The sequence below is a fragment of the Lepisosteus oculatus genome, chromosome 29 (assembly GCF_040954835.1).
Source record: "Lepisosteus oculatus isolate fLepOcu1 chromosome 29, fLepOcu1.hap2, whole genome shotgun sequence".
Taxonomy (NCBI): Eukaryota; Metazoa; Chordata; class Actinopteri; order Semionotiformes; family Lepisosteidae; genus Lepisosteus; species Lepisosteus oculatus.
This window is the reverse complement of record NC_090724.1, coordinates 2,972,101-2,996,513: the sequence shown is the minus strand read 5'-3', so window position 1 is coordinate 2,996,513 and position 24,413 is coordinate 2,972,101. Positions and strand designations below refer to the sequence as shown.

At 42.4% G+C, this 24,413-nt stretch overlaps 1 protein-coding gene across 3 annotated transcripts; it reads left to right on the top strand.

The window, feature by feature from the left end:
* The first annotated feature begins 132 nt into the window (after positions 1-132).
* LOC102698371 (calcium/calmodulin-dependent protein kinase type IV) lies at positions 133-24,112 on the top strand. Of its 3 annotated transcripts, none has more exons than XM_006639933.3 (11): positions 133-1,199; positions 9,540-9,618; positions 10,538-10,600; positions 11,356-11,438; positions 11,893-11,965; positions 17,383-17,473; positions 17,966-18,040; positions 18,671-18,746; positions 19,023-19,149; positions 20,086-20,238; positions 20,973-24,112. In XM_006639933.3, the coding sequence occupies exons 1-11, from the start codon at positions 1,093-1,095 to the stop codon at positions 21,462-21,464; spliced, it is 1,419 nt and encodes a 472-aa protein (XP_006639996.1). In that variant the 5' UTR covers positions 133-1,092; the 3' UTR covers positions 21,465-24,112. The 3 variants fall into 3 exon arrangements, with proteins under 3 accessions (XP_006639996.1, XP_069042065.1, XP_069042064.1); XM_069185963.1 differs by lacking the exon at positions 133-1,199 and adding an exon at positions 1,648-1,774; XM_069185964.1 differs by lacking the exon at positions 9,540-9,618 and having other exon boundaries at positions 1,180-1,199.
* Positions 24,113-24,413: the final 301 nt, after the last annotated feature.

The following is a 24,413-nucleotide window of genomic DNA, read 5'->3' as shown; positions in this document are numbered from 1 at the left end:
TTCTCAAGGCGCTGCTGGTGATGTTCAGAAAACATCACCTATTTAAGAGTGACCATTTTCTTGTTCAACCGGACCGTGTATGTACCGACTGGGGGGCGGCACGGCGTGAACCATCAAGCCCCGCTCCCCCGACAGATTGACATCTCCGGTTCCAATTGGAAGCCAGCCTGGTCTTTTTTTTGCCGAAGCTCCTGATTGGAGCAACCGGTCAAGGCCGAGGGCAGGTGGAATTGCACATTTTTCTCCGCAGTCTTTCGGTGAATGTCCGTGCGTATTGGCGGACAGGTGGGAGAGTGTGCACGGTGCATGGGTGGTGATACGCCGAGTTGGGATATCTGATAGTGGATCGGAAGATTACACTCAATGTTCTGAAGCTGTTGTTGTTGTCGTGGTGACTGGCTTGGAGTGATTGTGGGTTAGGAGCCTGGCAATTTGCAGATGGGCATCCTATGTACGACAGCTCGCTTGGATGTTCCAACTAAAATAACAAGGCAAAAATGACGCCTGGCTGACAGCACACCTTCTGTTGTACAAAATGTTACTTCTGCGTGGTTTTGAATACATGAAAAATAAATAGAAAATCAGAAGACCGTGGCTCGAGAATCGAAAACTCACAGCGGAATGAATTGTTTACTTCTGATGGGAAGACGTGGCCCACTACTGATTAAACAAGTCGGCTGAGACAGACCTTTTTTTAATAACTAGTTGAGCAATTGCATCAGCTAGAATATTTATACGGATTGCCCGACTCTGCTTAAAAATAAAATAAAAAGCGTGTATCGTTTCAATGTTTAAAATGCATCTTGCTTGTCAGGGGCTTATGGACAGAATGCCGAATACCTGGAAGAAATAAACTCGTAACCTTGCGGCGGCTAACCGAATTCGTTCACAAGGAAGAAACCCTCCTCCAAGACTTTCATTAATACGCGTTGACGATCGAGTTGCGATTCGACTGTCGAACCTGGCTTGGATTGAGAGAAGATAATTTTTAGTGCTCCCAAGGCGACTTTCTTGTGGGTGTTTTTGCCCCGGTGCTCTCGAAGTAGCCGGGTTCGGGCTGAGCGTGCAGGTGTGTTAATTTTGGCAGACAACATGCCCGCATCCGGGTCCGGTGCCAATCCGGTGGAGTACTGGGTTGACGGGTCCCGTCGCGATGTTGCCATCGGGAATTACTACAGCATGGGCCCGGAATTAGGAAGGTACAGTACTCAGCCGTCAACGGATTATTTCATTTCATGCATTCACGATCCATGCATTAGTGGTTATTAATTATCACACATTCGAGAAAATAATAAAAACAACAAAAAGGCCTGTTTGAACCAGCTAGTTGCCAGGCGTCAAAATTCGGATTTTAACTCGTAAAGTTAGTTTTCCAGGTGATTAAAGTCAATATATATATAGTCATTAAGCGTGATAATCCGTTTTTATTTAAAAAGTGTGTGTCTGAGAAGTATTTATACAAATTCTGTTGTTGCATTAGCGCAGAATATAGGTGGTCTATATACAGTAGCTAACTAACTACTCCTAGACTACATAGATTGTGAATTAAAGTTCTTGCAATTCATCGTGGTTCTTTAATTTTGTTGGCCTCCTAGAAAAAAAGGTTCATACTTTTTATTCTGTAGCAGAACACTAAGGCAAAGGGACGGCTCCAACTGCGCCAATTAAAACCTAAGCTCTTGAAGCAGCTGTTGCTGCTGTGTTGTGTACAAACACGCAGTAAGAAATTACTAGACGAGTCATTTACTTTACAGGCTCCGCAACCAGCAATCAGGTACTGTTAAAACTCGCATTTTCTCAGTCTTAAACAGCATCAATTAATCAATTATCAATTATATCAATTAATGAAATCCGTAAAAAATGTCACCAAGTTTCTTAGCTTCGTGGACCGGCCGTGACAGCCGAGTTTAGAGACGACAGAAATCCGAAGGATTCGCATTTGAGCCTGTGCAGGGACGTCAAGTTTTTCCCCTTTCCACGAATAATTCCACGATTTTAAACAATTAGGATTTCGATTTTTTAAAATAGATTTTCAAGTTCTCCTTGGTATTTTAATTTGTGAACTTAAGTAAGTAAGCCTGCTGTTTTATTGTTCAATGAGGTTAGTCCATACAGTTGGTGCACAGCTCCAGCCTATCAGAGACAAACTCCATCAGGGTTTTTATAGGTGTCTTTAAATGTTCAACAGATGAAGACCTTTGAAAAGTTTAATTGGCCCAGTTAAGCTCATTATTAGATCATTAAGAGCTGGGAAAAACATCAGGTATCAGGACTTTCAATACCATATTTTCCATTGTGCTGTGGTATTTCTTTCAGTTTCCTAAATGATATACTTGCAGTTACCTTGAAGCAATGTCATGCATTGCAATAAATGTTACTCAGTCTATCCATGATGTAACAACCTGTCATGATTTCTGATTAAATTGCAGTTGTACTGTAGATTTCTGATCTTAGGCTGAAATGTCACTGCAGTTTTGATGCAAGTGTTCTCAAACATTTTGGCTATAAATCCAACTGAAATGGATTCATAGAGTAATTAAAACATGAGATCCTATTGAGGCGTTTGTGTAATGCAGGAGTCTGGTGTCTGAAATCCTGCAGGTTTTCCATCTCATTAGATGTCAAGAGCTGAAGGCTGTGAAGAAGGGACAAATTGGTCCATTTAAACCTTAACTGAATCGATTTATCACATCTCCTGGGTGCAGAGCTCTTAATAACTGAAGGAGCTGGATGCCTGCAACAGATAACAAGGTTATCTGTTATCAGGTTGGAGTGGATCTGTAGTGGGTTCAGAAGCCCAAGAGCATGGGGGCACAACTTTAGTCCTGGAGTACTGAAAGATTTATTCTTGTCCTTCCTCCTGAGTCCGTGGTTACCTAATTGAACTCATTATTTGCTTAATTGGACAAGTTGAAGCCTTTCCTTGTTTTGATAAAGCTGGGGATTTAACGAGCCCTCTAAAACCTGCTGGACAGTGGCTCTTCAGGTTTGGAGTTGAGCTCCCCTGCTCAAGATCATTATGCATACTGAAGGGACACATACTGAAGGGACACATACTGAAGAGACACATACTGAAGCTTCTAAGAAGAACGGCTTGAAGATTCATTTTAAAATGCATTTTCTGTCACAATGGTCTGTTGTCAGTTTTGACATGGGTAATATCCTATACTGGAGACCTCTGTGGTGGTGCTGGATGTACCTAATACCACTACCAGACAAGTCATTTAGAAGAGCCTGCATTGACACCTCACACTACCGTCTGCAGACCCAGCAGCCGAGTGCCCTCAGGGGCACACACTAATGGGAATGTCTTTTTGCATGAAGAGGAAGCTAGAATGGCAAATCAAAATAATGGAAAAGAGAACAAAAATCATGCCTCCAAGCTGCTTCTATCCCTCCCTTTTATTAGGTTGCAGGTGATGCAGACTGGGTCTTTGATGCTAAAGAGAAAACTACAATCTCCCTGTGCCTCTTTACTCAAGGACATCCAATAGCCCGCAGTGGAGTTATGGATTTGTGGAACACTGCCGGTACTTCAATGTGTTTATTCACCCGGGGTTTCGAGATGAATGAATTCCCACAACCCCTCGCTGGGGGAGGAGCTCAGCGATACACTCGCCGATGTTCATGCTCCACTGACTCTCTGATGAGGTTTCTGTGAAGACACCCCTAAACATTTCCTGTTGTTGTGCACTAGATACTTTAGGACAAATTCCATACAGTATTTATCCTACCAAATGTGAAAGATACCCAGCTATTTGTTGCAGATGATACCCTGATTTATTTCAAGAATGAGATCTTTGGATGAACTAACTACAGTTCTTACTATCAATCAGGTATGCAAGCCCGAATGGCCTTCTCTTGTTCTTATGTTCTTATACATGACCATATTTGCCTCTGTTTTATTCATCCAGCCAGCCATGGGTTATAAGGAATCTTTTTCTATGTAATGTTAAGGACTATGACAAGACAAAATGTTTTCCTGAAGAAGCACAGGACATGACTTAGAACTAGATGGACATGCCTGATATCATCTTGGGTGACAGTCAGTCTGTTACAGAGCTATCCAGAAGGGGACAAAACACTGTAGATTCCACAACAGACCAATCCTGGCCCTGGAGTCCCTCCCACATCCTGGTTTTCAGTGCAGCTGAACCCCTGACTGAACTGAATCCTCACATGTTGTTTGTTTGGAACCTTTACTGCTTTATTTTTCTGCTCAAAGGTCAGGTTCGAGATTTTTAGATACTTAAGAAACCACCATACTTAAAAGTATGACAAGAAATAGGTTTATTCCATGCTGAAAGGAGAAGACAGAAAACGCAACGTTTCGGCTGTGAAGCCTTCTTCAGATGTGAGCACCATACTTTAAAGGCCACCTTCTGCGTGTTAAGGAACTGAAAACAAAGAGTGCAGAGTAAATGAATTGTTAGGGCTATTAAGGACTATGAGTGCTCATCCAGAACAAAAAACAGTAGTTAGGGAGCCCCCAGGACTAGGACTGGGAACGCCTGATCTAGAGAATCCTGTCAAACCATAGAGAGAACATGGAGTGTCCAGAGAGTTTGAAGCCAAAGTCATAACCAGGTGTCTGGAGCTGTGTTACAGCAGTGCTTGCTGAACTTAACCCCGGCCTGTCCCACCTTTGGGTTTTTACTTATGAAAAAGGAGAGGATGCATACGTATACCTAATATACAAATTTGAGTAAAGGAAGCTTCCTTTTTATTTCCCCAGACCTCTTGATTTCCTTTGTCAAAGCAGTGCCGTCGACTTTCAAAATATACTGTACTTTATGACTATGGCTTGAAAGGTGTGAGGCGAATATGGACATTGGTCATCCGTCAGGCTGTTTTTTGCAGGATTGTGGCGATGAGGAAAGACGAGTGCTAGGAAAGTTGAACTGGATGGTGGAAATGGGCTCTGTGTGCAATGAACTGAGTGTGCTCTCGCGCCCTCTGGCAGGCCCAAGCTTTGGTCTCAGCAAGCCCTAGAAAAATGCCAGCACTGCTCTTCAGTCCGGGTGGCAGATTGAACCTCAGATATGAAAGGTTTCGGCCTCCCACTGGAGAGACCACATGAGCTGGGAGAGAAAGATAAGACCCTTCATCTGCTGTTTTCCATCTGGCTCCATTCTTGCCAGGAAATCAGAAATTGCATCTTTTCCATTTTTTTTTTCAGTATAGCCTCTGTGAGTCACCAGTCTGTGGCTTCCGATCCAAAGAGCCACCTGGGACATGGAGCTTTCTAGGGTTTTACATGGGCCTAGTGCTGATGAAATATTTGTCATCTGAGCAGATGGAATTTTGCCATGCAGTGGGAAATATAAATATATTTATATTGACAGAAGTTCTTTGAAGTTGGTAATTAAGTGAACTTAGGAAATCCTGAGGCACAGTGATCATCAAAGATCAAAAGTATGGGCACAGATTAGTTTAATAAATCTTCTTTTAAAAATTTGAATATGAATCCCTGTATACAGGAACAGTCCCAGAAACCTAACATCTTGTGTACATTTTTGTGGCTCCCTAGTACTAAAGGAACTTCATCACCCTTCCTTAAAGATGTAGAATTCTCCAGGTCCACACTGGCATGAAACTCAATAGCAGTAATGTGTTGTTATCCTGTACGATGATGAAGACTTTTCATACCCAACACCATATTTACCCTAATATAAGCTTTCCCAGAAATTGGAACTGTGGAGATTGAAAAAATAACTCTATAAAGCACAAGTTACCTTTCTGAATAATTAGTGGTAATGAAAGAAGTTCTCTTGGTTATAAATAAAGGAAAATGGAGAGTTTAAAAGACAAAATGCAAATATGCTTTCAAACCATGCTTTTTTCCCTAAAAACTTGTCTTGCTTCCTTTTTCAAGCAAGAGCTCTTCCTTCATCTCTCTCCATCGTATTATGCACTAGTGCACAGCTTGAACACCCCAGACTGCCTTCCTGTCTGATGATTCCCATGCTGTTCAGCACACAGGATCACCTCCTCCTTGAACACAAAGTGTGCCCTGATCTCTTCTTCATTTTAGACAACACAAACGGTTTTTAGGAAGTTTTTTTTTAATCACTTGATCACAACAACACGCCAGAATCAGACAAAATGATGGTCTGTTACAGTATGTGCAAATGTGGTAAATACGTCAACAACCAGATCAACTTTCTATTTTTTTACTTGTATTCGGATATACGTCTCAGCCCAATTGTACCACCCTGAAATTTTTTGGGAAAAAAGTGTGGCTCTTATTCAGGTATATATGGTACTATAAGGCAAAAGAACAGATTAAGCAATATGCATTTTATATAAGGGCCATAGAAAACATGGTTATCCCTTTGCATAAGAAGCTGAAGAAAGTTAAACTGCAATTCTGTCAAAATAAGCTGTACGTGAAGGGATGTTAAAGACAGTGGTCATGCAAAAAAGGTGTCCCTTAGTATTCAAGAACATGGAAATAATGGTTTCACGCAGGTGGATAGTTCTCTTTTGATTGCAGGAAACAATAAAAACTACCCCTCCACTCCCCACCTTCTCCACCTTTCCTCTCTGCTCTGTGCCTGGAGCTGTATGTCTCCTGGGAGAGGGAAGGTGGTTAGGAGCTGATGTTTTGGAAGAAGCATGCTGGTTGCTGGGGAGATGAGTGTCTACAGTGTAAATCAGAGGAATGGACTAATTAGTGAGCCACTGGATGACTGATAAAAAATGGAAAGATGTCCAAGAATGGTCCTGATCTTCGGGGAGTTTTCCGAGAGGCAGTGAGAGAGCAGCAGATTCTATTCTCTCTTGTTAGGTTGTACTTTCATCTTGTATCATACTGAGTGTATCCAATTCTGGGCACCGGATCATGCTTTTTAGCTTTGAGGTGGCATGATTGAAGGGAATTCGTTCTTCAGCATGGCTATTTCCTCACACAGGCAGGCAGGCTTTTCAGAAACACCTGAGACAGCAGTGGAACACAGCAGTCCAGGAAAAAAAATGTACAAATCTATAAAGGGACACAACTCTTTTTCTTTTTTCCAGCTTCCCGAGAGATCGATTGTTCATTGTGATAAGTCGTTACTCTTTTTCTTCCATGCCTCATAAATGTGTTTTCTGAAAGTGTAAGATGTGCTGTTGCCACAACCCATATTTTCACACCGCCATGCAATCAGGGGAAGAAATGAATAGTGGCTGGGCTTAAAAATGTTCTTACGGCTGGTTTCTTTGTCTTTAGTTATTAGAACTTCACAGAAAAAAGTGGAAAGGGAAGACGAAACAGAAATAGGCAAATACAAGCCCGTCTATTAAAGGAAACTTGGCTCTTTCGTTCAGTTGCAAGTCTTAGTTCAAACAAATCCATAATAAGGAGAACCTCAACACTTAGCCCGATTAAGAAATAAAGTAATCAAAGCATTGACTGGACTGTAAAAGAACATCTGTGAAGTGAACAATAAGAAAAAGGAGAATTGGGAGATTGAAGTCCAAGAAAAGCCAAAGTTATCATCTACCTAAAGTACTGGAATTTCAGCGGAACATATCCATGTTTTCATCGTTTCCTAGCACTATGTCATAGAGAGCAGAGGGCAGTTTTTCCATGGTTGGAACACACTTTGATTTTATTTCCTCAAATCATCCTGCAAAGCCTGGGCCCTCCACTTTGCCTTCCCTGGGGTACATGAAGAATGTTGCAGAGAACCGCAAAAAGTGAAAAGTGACTTAATGCTGCCTCTCAGATGGGGAGCATGGAGGGGAAAAGACACAGGAAGAGGGGGAAACTGTTCGAGTGAGAGTGTCTCGTTAGAAACAGGGAAGGACTGGTGTGTGGTATATTGAATAGTGAAGTCCCCTGTTAAGCCTCATCGATAGCCTGCAGTGGGTTGTTTTTGTCCTTTTGGAAGCAGAGGCTGTATTTTGGATGCTACAGAGGTCATGAACCCTGCTGCGTTTGTCAGGCTATTAGGGATGTTGATTCAAAATCAATAGCTTCTCTTGGGCTGTGTACAATTAAACATCATCACAACTTGCTCCTGTATTTATTGTTCTTAATTTTGATTTTTTTTTCCAGTTTCAAACTGTACTCTGAAAGAGCCAAGCTTTCAGTGAAATAGTTTCTTTTGAAAAAGTGTGAATATTTGTTGGAGCACCCCATTGCTCCTGTAGTTTTCAGTTCTTGTGGTAGGGAAGGTAAACGAGTATAACAGAAGTGTCAAAATAGGCTGATTATTGATTGCATAATTGGACCTGCTGTTCAATTCAAAATGTTTCAATACAAATGCCATTCCTGTGCAATAGTTACAGAAAGAGATCACAGGGACACAAGTGGTGACATTTAAAAAAGACTGGACAGATGGAGTCATGGATCAATGTGAAAACAGGTGTATTTTGATTCAGCATGCTGTTGCACCAGGGGAAGAAACCAACTGCATGGAGATTCATATTCCAAGAAAACAATCCAGTTTGCCAGTTCCGAGCTCGGTTTGTGATGGATGAGCTTGAAATGATATGAAATTTTAGTAGAACACAAATAAGTATGTGCAGTTAAACTGGCAATTGTGTGTGTTTATCTGCCGTTCATTTTCAAACTTGCAACAAATTCTCCTTTCCTTGTTTCAGAAAGGAAAACGATATTAGATAATATACATACATAGCGACATGCTTTTAAATCGCAGTTATGTCATAACTCCTGTTTCCTTCCTCCAAAGCGCTCCTCCCCCTCACCAGGCTGAAAAAAACTGAAATATACATCTGGCTGCAATATTATCTGCAAAGGAGATTAAAAGACAGGACTCAGCAAGACCAAGCCACATATTAAAGGCAACATACTGTAATATCAGCAGGGTGCAGAGATTTACAGACACTTAAAGGGGGCGGGAAATCAGCATTTGGTCAAGGACCCTAATAATCAGAAATCCAGTATTATACATCTGCATCGGCTTCCTATTAAATTTTCTCTTCTTTAGCCAATGAATATGGTGTTTGTTCCACCCTGTGGTATCATCTACCAATAAGAATTATGGTGCAAGAGTCTTTGTGATAAGAAATGCTTCCCACTTAGAAAACGTTTCAAAACCCAACTAACCCCTGAAGCTCTTTATCCCAAAAAGACTTAATTACTCCCATACAGGAATTGACCATTTCTGTCCTTAACTAATTAACAAATGATTACCTAATTCACCTCCATTGTGCCTGTTTCCAAGTATAAGAGGCCTTGTCTGGGATCAAGTAGCTCAACCAACACTCGGTTTGAGTTTAAATGTTTTGAGTAAATTAATACCCCCCTTTTTTCCCCAAATAACTTAGTGGAAAAGCTCCAAGGTCACCTGATGCATGTTAAATAATTCCCTCAAATCCTCACCCCTTATTTTCAAACACACAGAGTAAAATCTATGTATTCACAACATAGCCACGGTGGCTCAGCTCAGATAGAGTGTTTGGTTTGGTCTTTGGAGGCCGTCTGACCTCTGTGTTGAAGGGATATGTGACCTTGTGTCAGGCTAATGTGATTGTCTGCAGGGATGGTTCACTCACTGTGTTAGGCCTTCATTCTGTGATTTTCCTAGGGGGGCCACATCTGTAGTTTTCAGGTGTGAAGAGAAACAGACTCAGAAGCCCTACGCAGCAAAGATACTAAAGAAAACGGTGAGTAGCTGCCATTCAAACCATCTTTCCACACCGTCTCTGCCCTGCGGTTTCTATTCCCCGGGGCAGACAGGATCAGTAACGTCATGTAACAGAAGGGAGAGCACTTTTGGAGTTTGGGTTATTCCCCTGTGGAGTAACGGCCAAAGATAGAATCTTGTGCAGTGGTTATGAAGGAGATGTGATGGCATTTTTTCCCTCATTTGAGTAAAGCATTACTCATTTTTTGGAGAGTAATTAGCCTGTAAACAGGTAGCAAGGTGGTGCAGTGGCCAGCATTGCTACCTTGCAGCTCTGGGGCCCTGGGTTCAATTCCGGACCTGGGGAGCCATTTGTGTGGAGTTTGTATGTTCTCTGCGTGTTTGATCCGGGTGTTCTGGTTTCCCACAGTCCAAAGACATACAGGTAGGTTGATTTTAAGTGGCTTCTGGGAAAACTGGCCGTGGTGTGTGTGTGTCTTTGTATGCCCTACGATGGACTGGCATCCCATCCAGGGTGTACCCTGCCTTGTGCCCATGGCTTGCTGGGATAGGCTCCGGCTCCCCACAACACTGAACTGGAGGAAGCAGCTAGAAAATGGATGGATATTCTGTAAACGTTAGATCAGTGTCACTACTATGTAAACAACATGCTCTGCAGAGAGATTCTTTCACAGAAATATTCCACATACTGTATGTGGGACTGAGCTATACCATAAGTATTATAAGTACCATTTAATATTGATCACATTTGAAGTGATAAAACATCATTTCCGACCAGAATCACAATCTTGAAATGGAGATTTAATTGACAAAAACCCAAATTAGCTTTCAGATTTGGAAAATAATCGCAATTGTAAGAGTAGAATGTAAAAAATTAGACAAGTGTTCTGTGAGAGTTTTGGAAAATTAAATTTTACACTATAATTATTATATTTCAGATTGACAAGAAAATTGTGAGGACTGAAATTGGCGTCCTGTTACGTCTTTCTCACCCGAATATAGTAAGTAATCTGGGCAGTGTCCTGAAGTCATCCTTTATTTTTGTTTTTTCGTAAAGCAAAAAATGTAAGACCTTTCTTTACATTTTTTCCCAGCAAAAAAACATTACTGAAATCTCCAGAATGATAACTGTCAGCTAATGCTTCTCATTTCTTGTTGTGTTTCCTTGTGGCCTTCAGTTCCTGCTTCAGTTACTTCCCACTTGTCTTTTATCTTCTTGGCTTTTCCAGCAGTGTTTTTATCAGTGAGGAAGCAGAGGCCATAAGCCTCTGCAAAACAATTTCACAATGTTCTTCCTTTCAAATTTGTCTTAACCTGTGAGATATTGCTTGAAATTGAATTTAAGAATGAATAATTACGAGATGAGATCCTGTTTCATGTCCTTGACACTCAGCCTACTTGATGATTCTAGTGTCACACCCTGGTACTGGAAGCAGATTGTTTCTGGAAAAAGGACCTCTTTATCATTGAATTATACACTTAATACAATACATGCTTCACTGCTTTTTATATACTGTAGTATGCATTGTAGTATTGGCAGTCTGGTGATTACAATTATAAATAGTGATGTCTGTCAAACCTTTCCCTCCACACTCACGGGAAATGGCATAGTGTACTTTCTCTTGAGGGTTTGTAAATGTCATCATGAATATTGCATCTTGTGAGCCCAGTATAGTTACAGACCCGGCAGTAATGTGGCTCTTGTGTGGTTAACTGAACTGGCCACAGTATGACTGGCCCCCTCTGTGTCTCCCAGATCAGGCTGAAGGACATCTTTGAGACAGAATCGGAGATCGCCCTTGTGCTGGAGCTGGTGACCGGAGGAGAGCTGTTTGACAGGTCTGTCCCCCGATCAAGAATTCTCACAGTCTGATAGGATAGTTTGTAAAACAAAGTAGTTCAAGTAGGGAGGTGCGTCAGCATGCGTAGGCTGCAAAGGAACAGGTAAAGGTTTGTTCCCTGCTAAAAAGAGAAGAAAAGAAACACAACGTTTCAGCTGTGGAGCCTTCTTCAGGTGTGAGAAGACGGCTGCACAGCCGAAACTTTATTTCTTTTTTTCTCTTCTCAGCATGGAACAAACCTTTACTTGTTCTTTAGTTTGTAAAACAGTTCCTAAGGAGGTCATTGTTCTAAGTGGGAAGGCCTGTCTGACCTGGTCTCTTTTCAACGTCTCTGCTATAAACATGTAACCTGTACCATGCGGGTGAGAAGGAAGAGAAGGGTGGAATTTTGAGAGGCTCAGTTGTACGGAATGGTTTTCTGCGATCCTCACTGGCGGGCCGTTCTCGCGCAGGATCGTGGAGAGGGGCTATTACAGCGAGCGAGACGCTGCTCACGTCATCAAGCAGATCCTGGAGGCCGTGGCGGTAAGTCCGCGCTCTCAGTGCTCTTTTGGAGGGTCCAGTTCGCCTTCCTGTTTGGAGTTTTTATTTCCCCTGGCTGCTTCTTTTGAAAGTAGCATTAGCGTTGATGTGTGGGTCCTCTTTATTTCTGTACTTGTTGGGATCCACTTTAAATAAGTCAATCATCCATAGTGTGGCTATTTATATGTTATTAGAGGACTTACTGCAGCCTCTATTGGAAGTGGCCTCCAGTAACAGCATCATTTTCTTATGCCAGTCTGCCACAGTAGCTAGTTGATTCAAGGATCTTATCCAGCAGTTTCTTGGAAACCCGGTACAGGCTATTTCACAGGCTTTGACCACATGGCTGGGTAGTTTGTTCCATACTTCTGCAATCCTTTTTGTTAAAAAGAAAGTTTTAAAAGTGCTCCTATGTGGGTTGCCCCTGTGTAATCTGGTTTTGATTCAGTGTTGATGCTGTAGAAGTCACTGGGTTGTCTTTGTCAATGCCTTCACTGTACCCAGTCTTCCAGACTGCACTTCATGCTGTAGAACACCAGTCTGATTCTGCAGACTTTAATTTGTGCATTCAGTGTAAAGGGAAAGGGGCATCAGAAATTACCATCATACTGTATGTATCAGATGAACTGTTCATTGGATGCCGAAGCAGACACGCAGAAAGGCAATCATGAAAACACCTTGAAGAGATTCTCTTCGTCAAGTCCAGTTGCTTCCAAAGAAACACTGAGGCTTCATTTGTATATTGATTTTTATTCAGAACAGTATTACACTATGAATTGCATTCAGCAAGTGCACAATGACTGGAAAGAAAATGGCACCAGTGCCCCTTGAAATGTCAGGGGGTGGAATTGACTGATATGAGAGATGAAAATCTCCCGGCGCTTCGCAGCCAAACAGACACATTGGTTTATCTGAAAGTGGGTAGGACCGCAAGACCAGGGCTTTGTACCAGAGCTGTGCTTCCTGGCTAAATATGGGTCAGTGCTGTCATCACACGAGAAAAAGGTAGTACTGGGCGGCTCTCCCAGCTCCTGAGCATGTGGATTAATCCGTTCAGAATCCATCTCTTTTTTTTTTTTGCTTTTAATACCCTGGCCGAGCAGGAGAGGCAGCAGGGACGTGGGCGGTGCTATTATGTAACCTCCCCCGTGTGCATGTCGCCATGCCAGAGTGTTGTTTTTGTCAAGAGTGTGGCTGTATGTGCCCGTGGGGCTGTGCGTGCCTGAGAAGCCTGTTCGTCTGGCGTGTCTGATGCACACCGCTTCCGATTATGTACATGCAAGCACCCGTGCTTGCGAGAGACCGGGCTTCGATTTCTCAGAGTATCTGGCCTTCAGTGTATGCAGTGTGTGCCGATTTCATCTGCTGTTCCTGATCTCTCTGATCTCCGCTTTAAATAAATAAAAGTGGGCGGCGTGGTGGTTTGCAGTGCTCTTTTGCAGCGCTGGGGCCCTGGGCGCTGTCTGTGTGGAGTTTGTTTGTTCTCTCCAGGTTTGTGTGGGTCTCCTCCGGGTGCCCCGGATTCCTCCCCTGGTGTGACTGGTTGTATGTATTTGTGTCTGTCTGCCCTGCGATGGACTGGCTTCCTGTCATGTCCAGGGTGTACCTGTGTCCTTCTTGTAACCACGCAGTGAAAGTGGTTAAAAATGGATGAATGGATATGTAGCAGCCTTGTGCTTCTTATTTTCTCTTAAGGCCTACTCTTAAAAATGCAATGGGATGACATGCATCTCTGACCATGGGTCCCATTTATCTCTGACCTGCCACATTGTTTCAGTAAGCTGGGAAGCTGTGATGGTTGGAAGATCATTATTTTGAAAGATCAGCCCACTGTGTTTGCATGAACATAGAGCCATAGGGCACAGCAAAGAGAGATGGACAACAGAAGATGATCAGTTTGAGCCACAACATCTTCACTGAATAGGAGAAGTGGGAAGTTCGGATCGTTCTGTTTGTCTCTGATTGCCACCAGAGAGGTTTTCTGCTCCATACAGTGGGATCCCTTATGTTCTGGAGGTGGTCTACTGACAAGACAGTGAAAAACAGGGCCTTTGTCTCATGTGAGTAAATAGAGTCGTTTGAAGTTCAGACCTAGTGTATCTGAGAATGGCTATCAGAGATGGGGGTCATTCTGCAAAGGCAAAATGAATACCGTGTGATGTGTTCAGTGAGGTTTATTTCAGCTTATCAATATTATCCTCGTAATGTTTTTTCCATTAGCGCTAATGGCATTCAGCCTGCCACTTAGCCTGCAGTAGTTTCAGTGGAAGTTAATGGGGCTAATCTTAACAGCCTCTCTCTAGACAGTGTGTGTTGCTAATGTGCTGGAATGGAACATAGCAGCTGACAATTGCTGCTGACAGTAGCTTCTGTGCTTATCTGAGTTGCTCAAGAGGAACATGTTTAAATTTATTTTTATGTCTGTTGTCTTCAGCTGAAGACAGGTGTGAAGCCCCTTGCTAATAAGTAGAACAATGAATAACAGTCTATTCAGGAGCTCTGTCTTAGTGTGCTAGACTATTGTGGGTTTAAGTAGTTGCGTGAGAGTTAGCACTACTGCTTACTCCAGGATGGGGCACCCGTGGTGAGTTGTGAACATGTGGTTTGTAAATTCTCTTTCTGTAGGGGGTGGTTCCCAGTACATCATGTGTAGCTGGTAGAGATTCAGCAAAACGTTAGTGCATTGCGAATTGGGTAATTCACAAAGCAGAGTGCAAATAAGGAGTGTATACTCAAATTGGGATAAATACATTAATGGAGTTTAGTGGAGAATCTGTATTAGGACCACTGTTCTACTTAATTTATATCAATGGTCTTGGTTCTGGTACAGTTACTAAAGTAGTTAAATTTTTCAGATGATGCCAAATGAAGAGGACTAGCAACATCAGTAGAAACAGCTAATGAAATAAATTTAAAAAAAGATATAGCTCAAATTCAAGACTAGGCAAACATCTAGCAGGTAACATTTAACATGGACAGGTCCAGGATTTTGCATGTACTGTAAGGAGCAAAGACAAACTATGAAACTGAAGAGGCCACTTATGATTTAAGACTTAATAATTTGTTGAAACATCACTTAAATCTTTTAGACAATGAAGGGAAGCAATAAAAAGGCAAACAGAATGTTAGGTTGTATAGATTTAGATATATACAGTATATTAAAAGTGTAGAACTTAAACAGTATATCAAATAATCAAATCAGTCAATATCAATATAAGAAAAAAGTAAGGCCTCATTTAGAACGTTGTGTACCGTTTTGGTCACCATGTTATATAAAAGGAATTTCTGTTTTGGATGCCGTCCAGAGAAGAGCAGCCAGATATATTCTAGGGCTCAAGGGAATGGTGTACACTGATGGTAGGAAGGAACTGAACTGTTCAAGTGGGACATGGACGACTACGAGGAAATCCAACCCGAAGTGTTCAAAATCCTCCATCACCACGACAAAGTTAAGGCAGCGGATTTCCTAAGAATGAAGAGTGAAATTCAGACAAGAGGCCACAAGGTGAAGCTACAGGGAAGTGCATTTAAAACCAAGAACAAAGGGCACTTCTTTACCCAAAGAGAGGTGGGAGTTTTGAGCAAGCTATCTGGCCATGCTTTTGAAGCTGATTCTCTGTATTCTTCCAAGGCCGGATGAGATCCTCAGATCCATTAGCTCCTTACTGCCAAAGATGAGCGAGACAGGCCAAATGGCTTCCTCTTGTTTCTAAATATTCTTATGTTACCTTCTTATGATTATGGGACTAAAGAGAAAAAAAACCCCGGATGGACTCGAAAACCTGAATGGCCTCTGTTAGAGAGCTGGGGCTACTTAAACACACTGCAGCCAATGTTAAGAATAGCTAAATTAAGCAACATCTATATAAATAAAAGCTTATGTCGATCAATACTAAGAGCCTCAGGCTGCATTGTCTTCAGTGGCTCAGTGCTAGAAAGCAAAGGCTATGTGGTAAACAGTCGGAGAAGGAGCTTTTCAAACACTGTCAAATGTTGAAATACTCAGAAAAGCAAAGCTATATAATGGGAAAGGATTTGGATTTGATTGTTACCAATCTGTAGAAATAAAATGATCCCTGAGCTTCAGAGAGAACCATCTGTTGCACCCATTCTTGGGAAAGGTTTTAAGTCATGTGACAATGAGTCCTACATGACAATGTCCTGACTGACATGCGCAGTAAATTGGCATCTTTTTATTAGTGTTGGTGCTATCACTGTTTTGCAAATGGAGGGGTAATGTACTGTCAACCAATTAGTGTAGCAGTAGGATACAGGATTCTATTCATACTTTAACAGATTGCATCTGCTACATGTCAGTGGCCCAAGCTGTGCACATCAGAACATGCAGTACCCTTAACTGCCCTTTCGTTACATACTTAATTCTTGGACTTCAGTTTCTAAATATTTTGAAGCTAATTAAATACATTCTGGAAAATTAAAATGCACATGGTTCTCTGCATCCTGCGAGTCTCATATAATATATATGCGGGATATATATATTTTTGTGTTCATATTATTTTTTGTGACGTGGTGAAACCATTAACAAAAAACGTCGTTTATGATTATGCAAAAGTAACTGGAGGGTGTTGTAACTGTGCTGAAACCCGTACATACGCACACATCAGTGAGTTCTGCTAAGAGATTAAACTTGATCCTGCTGTAGGGAGAATCCTCTGTACTGTACTGCTGAGCTTTTGTATACCGGCCTACAGTATGTAAATGCAGCAGGGCACAGGCACTGAGCCAGTTCCAGAAGTGATATCTCCACCTTCTGGAATCTAGACAGTGTAAAACTGCACCGACAGAGGGCCCAGTCACTGGGCATAGCAAAGTTGTCTGCTGTCTCTGAAGTGGTGCTTTGTGTGCTTGGATCGAATCCCATCAGAGGCAGGGAGAGCTTCACTTGTCACACTAACGAGACTTTGCCAAGAGCTTTGAGGACCGTGCTAGCTATGAACAGCCAGACTGAAGACTCCAATAACTGCAGGAGTACAATCGGGGTTGTGTAGTAAATCCCGTGTCCTTACGCTAGAAGGGCAAGAATGAATTGTATGCTTGTGTGGTATTTTCCACGCAAACTTCTGCATATGTTTGAAGTCCACTCATCTGGTTCTGGCGTGATAAGAGGGAAATCCTGGCAGCCTTCGTATTTCACGGTTCGTCCCAAGCATGGTTGTAGATTACATCCACATAACAAGCCTCTAGCCACTCACTCTCTTTCAAACTGCTGACGTACAATGGTTCCATGACCAGCTAGCAGGTAGACACCCACATGTCATGTGGTTATATCCAGGGATTCGTTATTATCTTTAGGCAACCACAGATGCGCGCCACACTTTCTGAACGCTTGCTTATTTGCATGATAGCGCCTAGCTCTGGGCTGCATGTTACTAACTGGCTCTCTGTGATTTGCATTGCAGTATTTGCATGAGAATGGAGTGGTACACCGGGACCTGAAGCCAGAGAACCTGCTGTATGCTGACTTGTCACTGGACGCTCCCCTGAAGATAGGTACTTGAACAGTGAGCAATGTGTTGATTGATTTCATCTGGCGATTTAATGTATCGCTACCTATGTCTGTTGCCTTTTTCTCTCGCTGTATTCTAGCCAGTTGCTTGTGTTCCTTGTAGTCTCATGCATTCTTTAGAAGTTGTCAGTTGTCAAGAGAAACATAAGCCAGCTTTGAAGGAGTGGGTATGATGGTATGCTAAAATTGTCATCCCCTTGAATACTATCTCTAATTGCCTTTTGATAAAAAAATACATTAAAATGTTGCTTTCAATTCAAGTGTAAAGCTAGCTGTGCATGACAGCAAGCATGCGCACAGCCTCACATTTTATGATGATGACAGGTATAGTTACAAAGGTTGAAAAAAGTCTGATTATCCTCAGGTGTGAAGATTGAGGTTTGATAAAGAAGCTTGTTCTATTTAGCTGGAGCTCAGATGATGACTTGAGGACTTGAGTGTTTCTTACCACTCATTATGTGCTTTTGTGTATGCAGCGGACTTTGGCCTGTCCAAGATTGTGGACGAGCAGGTCACCATGAAGACAGTGTGTGGCACCCCTGGCTATTGTGGTGAGTGACACTCTCCACCCTGGATCTCTCTCCTTCTGACCTCCTCTGGCCTCCCTCTTCGACTCCTAACTTTCTCTGCAGCTCAGCTGTGTGTGTGCGTATGTCCATTTTCAGCACCAGCAGTTCAGGTGCTTTGGTTTCATCTATGCGTGACAACAAGCATGCACACAGCCTCACATTTTATGATGAGGACACGTGTAGTTACAAAGGTGTGATTATCCTCAGGTATAAAGATTGAGGTATGATGAAGAAGCTTGTTCTATTTAGCTGTAGCTCAAATGATGACTTGAAAATCTTGGTGGAGGGTACATCAGGTTATCTAACATTTAGTCCCTCCAGTAGAACACATGAACATACAGGTTCTGAATACTATTGGAACAAGTTACCCAGCTGCCATAATACAGAGCACTTGTTCAGAGCAGGTGAGCAGCTGACATGTAAGCCAACACGCTTTCTTTTTAAATGTTGGTGAGTGGTTGAAACCAGACCACACCATTGCAGGAAGTATACTAGGTTGATTTACTCATATTTGATGTGCAGAATGTTTTGTGTGTCGAATGTTTTCCACATTGAACTCATTCTACATGTCCTTCCAGTTGGAAGAATACTTGACCAGTGTTTCTGTTTCAGCTCCTGAGATATTGAGAGGCAATGCTTATGGGCCAGAAGTGGATATGTGGTCAGTGGGGGTCATTTTGTACATATTGTAAGTGTTGCATAATTTTATAGTCATGCTATTAAAAGCCAAACATTACCATCTGAAATTTAATTCACTGTAAAGTCAGCAGTTTGTGCTCATGGGAGGGATGTACATTCTGCATCTTACAAACTCTTTCTTTAACGAAGTATTTTGTTTGACAATAAATCATGCATCTTACAAACTCTTTCTTTAACGAAGTATTTTGTTTGACAATAAATGAAGCATTGTCCAGGTTTAGTGTGAACTACGTTCCTGACATGTGGCTGCTTTTGGTCTTCTCAGGCTCTGTGGGTTTGAACCATTCTTCGACCCCAGGGGGGATCAGTACATGTACAGCCGTATTCTGAACTGCGACTATGAGTTTGTCTCCCCCTGGTGGGATGAAGTCTCCCTCAACGCCAAGGACCTGGTGAGTCATTTTTCTGGGGAATTGAGACTGCCTGAGCCTAGTAAGTGGGGGCTAGTAATGTTTTAGGTTTTACAAGTTGCAATCACTACTATGTAATCTCAGGCCTTTGATAGTTCACCTTATTGCTGATGAGTGCAAAAGGCAAATTTAACCTAACTTCCAACTTACCTCTACACATCTGTTTAATCCTTGTGTTTCATCCGCTCATTCTGTTGTCAGAAAGCCACTTATTCCCCAAGAAGGGCAGCCTATGCTGAAAGTACAGAACACAGGGAGGGACCAGATGCCAGTCCATCACACCCTTTTCATCGTGCTTCTTTGAAATGTTCATACAAGAGATCAAAGCTCATGAAACTTCAAATTATTCAAACATCTGTGGAGGGGCTACTGTGAATTGGACTTTAAAAGCAGAAAAGATCTTGCTCTTACTGAGTTTAAATTCATGGAAAAAAACTTACTGTTTGAATAGCAACAACAAAAATCTAGCAAAATCTTCATGTGTGGAATCAGCCTGGTTGGGTTTCTGGAGCCCAGCAGGAATTTTGTGTTAAGAAATGAGCCTAACAGCTGTGATTTAAAAATGGTCCTGTTGACGTAAAGCAGAATGACTCCCTTTTATGAGATTCAAATTAAAAACCTCTGCTGTATCACACCGTAAATTCAGTTCCATGGGTCTTTGCTGTGCAGTTTAAGGTGTACGAAATATACGTTTGTTCATTTAAAACAATTGTTTGTCCGATTTACTCAAAACTAGTTTCAGCTTTTGAAAAAACTAAAACCCAAGCACTCATGCCTTTTGCAGTTTTCTATCACTCTTTCACAGTTTATTTTTTAAATATAAGAAAACACCTGCTCATTTTAGGTTTATTCATTTCCTTTGAGGGTAGAATTAGACAGGTCAGTGTTTCCTGAGCTGTGTGTGTGCTGGCCCCATAGGTCAGTAAGCTGATCGTGCTGGATCCACACAAGCGTCTGACTGTTCAGCAGGCACTGCAACACCCCTGGGTGCTGGGTAAAGCAGCTCGCTTCTCCCACATGGACTCGACGCAGAGGAAGTTGCAGGAATTTAATGCACGTCGCAAACTGAAGGTCGGACTTTGACTTCACTTGTTTTTTTTTCTGCTTGGGTTAGGTTTACTGGCATAACCGCACCGTGGTCAAAAACTGTTTCTCAACCACAGATACATCATAGATATCAGAACTGATAATAGAGTGCTTTCAGACTTTTCCCCAGTGTGTGGTCTAGGTTATATATGGTTATTCAGCGTCATTTGTAGTTCCAAAACCATATATTTATCCTAAACTTACAAATCACACATTTAAATGAATTCAGGCTTGAAAGAATGGTGGTATCTTGTTTTTTTTTTCTTAATTTGTCTTTAATTCACCTTTCTGATTAATTTTGGAAATGCACGATGTTGTTTTTCTTATGTCATTTACAGATCTGTTAAAAAAAACTTCCTAACTCTTCCTAATTTGCATGTGATCTGCCTTCAGGTAGTAATAATAATAATTAATAATAATTCCTTACACTTATATAGAGCTTTTCTGGACACTCCACTCAAGGTGCTTTACAGACAATGGGGACTCCCCTATACCACCAATGTGTAGCCCCACCTGGATGATGCGACGGCAGCCAGAGTGCACCAGTAGTCTCTCCACACACCAGCTCTCAGTGGGGAGGAGAGCAGAGCAGAGATGGGGATTATTAGGAGGCCAGGATTGGTAAAGGCCAGGGGGGATGTTTGGCCAGGTAGTGAAGAGTAAATGGCTCATCAGGTGCGTTATTCCAACGGCTTGCGTTTCTCTTCACGTCTTCACAGGCCGCAATGAAGGCCATCGTGGCAACGAGTCGCATCGGGAACCACAGCCAGCACGAGGGCTCCCGGGGGAACAGACGGGCAGGCAGCCCCGGAGGACAGGTGGACAAGGCGCCCAGAAAAGGCAGCATGCAGACAGAGCCTTCCCAGGGTGCTCCAGGGCACAGCGCCGTGAAGGACAGGCAGGCCTCGGCGGAGGACTCCCCCAGCACTGGCTCCCCGGAGCCTCGTCCTAAATCCCCCCAGCCTGGCCCACAAAGGCCTCTGGGAAGTCCGGACAAAGCCTCCAAACATCACTCCAGCAAGCCCGACATCCACAAACAAGCCTCAGCCGTCCCGAAAACGGCTGTCGTCAAGCCAAGACCCCCCAGAAAGAGCTGTTCTGTGGAACCTACCAATGAGCACGATGCATCACCTACCATAGTCCCTGCTACCCCAAAAAACCTCAGCAATGGTTTCAGGATGGAGTCAACCAACAAGAGGACGCAGCGCTAATGATGTCCTGCCTGAGACCTGTGCCATGAGGAGGCCTTCTGGTCACCTCCGAGGTCAACCCCAACTGGGCGAGAGCAAGCAGGGCTCACTACATACTGGCCCGTTGGTGACGTGCCATTTCCATTTTGTGGTCACATGGACAAAGAAACGATTTTTGAACCTTTCTTTCAACATAAAGTCCAGTTTGAGCCGAAACTAACATGATTTTGAAACACTGAAAAGAAATGTAGAAGGAAGATAATTGTGGACAACAATTTGACTTCCCTCTTTCTCATTGACTGTTTTCTTTTGTAGTTTGTTGGAACCTTTTTTATAACTGAAGTTGCTATCCACTACACCACGTAGCAAAAAAAGGAGGTTCACACTGAACTTTTAACAGGAGGATTCTTCAGGTTTTCTACATTTTGTATGATTGCACGTGTAACTCTCGATACAAATTTTTGGTACATCTTGGTCTCTTTCTGTTTTTCAAAGGTGTTTGAAATGGTCAAACTTTTCTTATTCATACTAAATAATATATTCTGTCATTTTCATAAAAAAGTACCACAAATTCAATTGAACTTAAAGTGTCTAGCAGTCCATAAGGAAGATCATAATGTTGCCCTGGGTCCAAAAGTCATACGCTGCCATTATGAATCACATGCTAACTTCATCTAAACTACTCTGACCTATGACCTTTGGAAGCCCTGGAAACTAATCCATTAAAGAGTGTCCAGTTGGCAAACAGAGAGCAGATAGTATGCAGCTGGTTAGAACTCATACATGTATCAATAAAAATATTGTGTTGGTATTATCAGCTACAATACTTATTATTTGGGGTGCTGTGGTTGACCTACTGTAGGAACCATCTTGCAGGCCACAGACCGCGTGTACAGTATGTGGAGCTCATTCACACAACTGATCCCTGTTTTCTAGTGTAAATCAGACCATGGGACAGTCAGGGCACTTGTTGATGTTGCTGTGTAAGAAGCTGTACTGTAAAGGTGCCCATGGTCCTAGTGGGCTTCCTTGTGGGCTTCTAGCTTCGACAGTAAGTTAAATATGTTAGCTGAGATCAGTTCCTCTATCTATGTTATCGTTCAAGTCTACCTTTCTGTGTTTCTTTTGTTGTTGACGAATACCTGTGGTTCCCAGTCCCGGTCCTGCTGACCCACACACCTGCTGGTTTTTGTTCCAGCAGAGCCCTCAGTTACACAGTCAAACCCTTCATTGACTTAATCTGAATAAGATTGAGATATAGGACGTAATAAGAATAAAATTAATTTGCAATGTTAGTTCCCAGCTCTTAAACTTGATGGAGCTTTAACCGTTGTAATTTACAAGAGAAATAAAGTCCCAAACTTGTGACTAGAAACAAAATGCTAATTCAATTGAAGCAACTTCCTAGATCAGGTAAGGCTTCAATGATCCAATGTAGGTGGGGAGGAATGAAATCCAGCAGGTGTGTGGGTCACCAGGACCAGAGCTGGGAACCGCTGATGTAGACGTTTGGAGTAGCAGGCTGTTGTTTGCAACACCAGATCATTGAGCCCTGCCAAGCAGCAGTCAGTTACTGCAACATCCAGTGACTCTGCAGCATTCACAGGCTGCCCTTTTATCAGCATCACAAATTACATGAAAGTTTGATTGAGTTTTTTTTCCACATTTTCAGGTTGCGGTTATTTCACAGTGGAAGAAGTGAGTAAGGGTGATCCTCAGATAAAAGTACAGCTTGCTACTACAAATCGCCTCCTTGTAGATTAAGTCGACTTTTTGGGATTAATCATGCAAATGTAGATGAGCAGTGACTTTGGTCTTCGTTTTCATAGTCTGTAACTCAGCTGTGGTGCCTAGTTGTGTGTCCCATGTTTGGAAAAATGAATACAGTAGACAAAGAAATGCATGTGTACAGCATACGGTGGATCACAGTATCTATGAAACAATATGGGCCTATGTATATCTGCATGTATTGAAAATCTTCCTCTTTTATTCAAAGAAGAACCTCCGCAGCCAAACGTATCTACGTTTTCTCAGAAAGCACAGAAAACATAATCAATTAAGACACTTTTAAAAATCACTGCTCCGTACTCTATATTATGCAAAGGACTATAGACAGCCATCTTGGTTGTCTTTCATTGGCTGTGGGGCAGGAGATAGACTGGTTTGAGTGGAAATACCTGTGGTCGATTGTGGATTTTTCTGTCTCTTCAGTGATGCACTCTTCCATCTTAGTTGTTTGCATTGTGTGTGGTACCTGTAGCTCATGGTGTTCATCAATCTTCTTTTAACTTTCTTGTTATTAATACTACTCAACATTGTGTAGTGGATTATACAGATGACATTGTTATATGTAGTAACTATTTTAAATCATTTTGGTGCTTTATCAGGTGATGCAATTGGTCCTGGAGAAAGCTGACCGAACTCTAACCGTAACACTGGTCAGTCACTTCGGATACCTCGGTGCTGAGCTGTACGGTTTGTGATTTGTGAGCAGGGAAGTGAAACCTGAACAGAGTTAACCTCATTTTACTGGCTGGCGTTGGGAAGCACTTGCTGAGGTTCCTGTTTGGCTGGGAGGGAGGATGGCAGTGGAGAGAGAAATAGGACAGTCTGCTGATGTAAGCTGTACAGCTCTTGCTAAAAGGGAAATAAAAGCTCATTTAAATTCAGTTGTCATGTAGATTTGTGTCGTTAAGTAGTTATAACAAACCCTTGCCAGATACTGCAACGTTATTTTAATGTGGATCGTCTCTCAGAGCCAATTGTGCCAATGGCGCCCCCTATGGGGGGGGGGGGGAAAGTTGTCTATATATAAGGGAGCCAGAGGCTATCCCAGCAAGCAACAGATGCTAGGCAGGATACACCCTGAATGTGGTGCGTAGACACACACACACACACACACACCAGGCCCATTTTCCCTGAAGCTAAGTAGCCTACCAGGAGGACTTTGGGCTGTGGGAGGAAACGTGA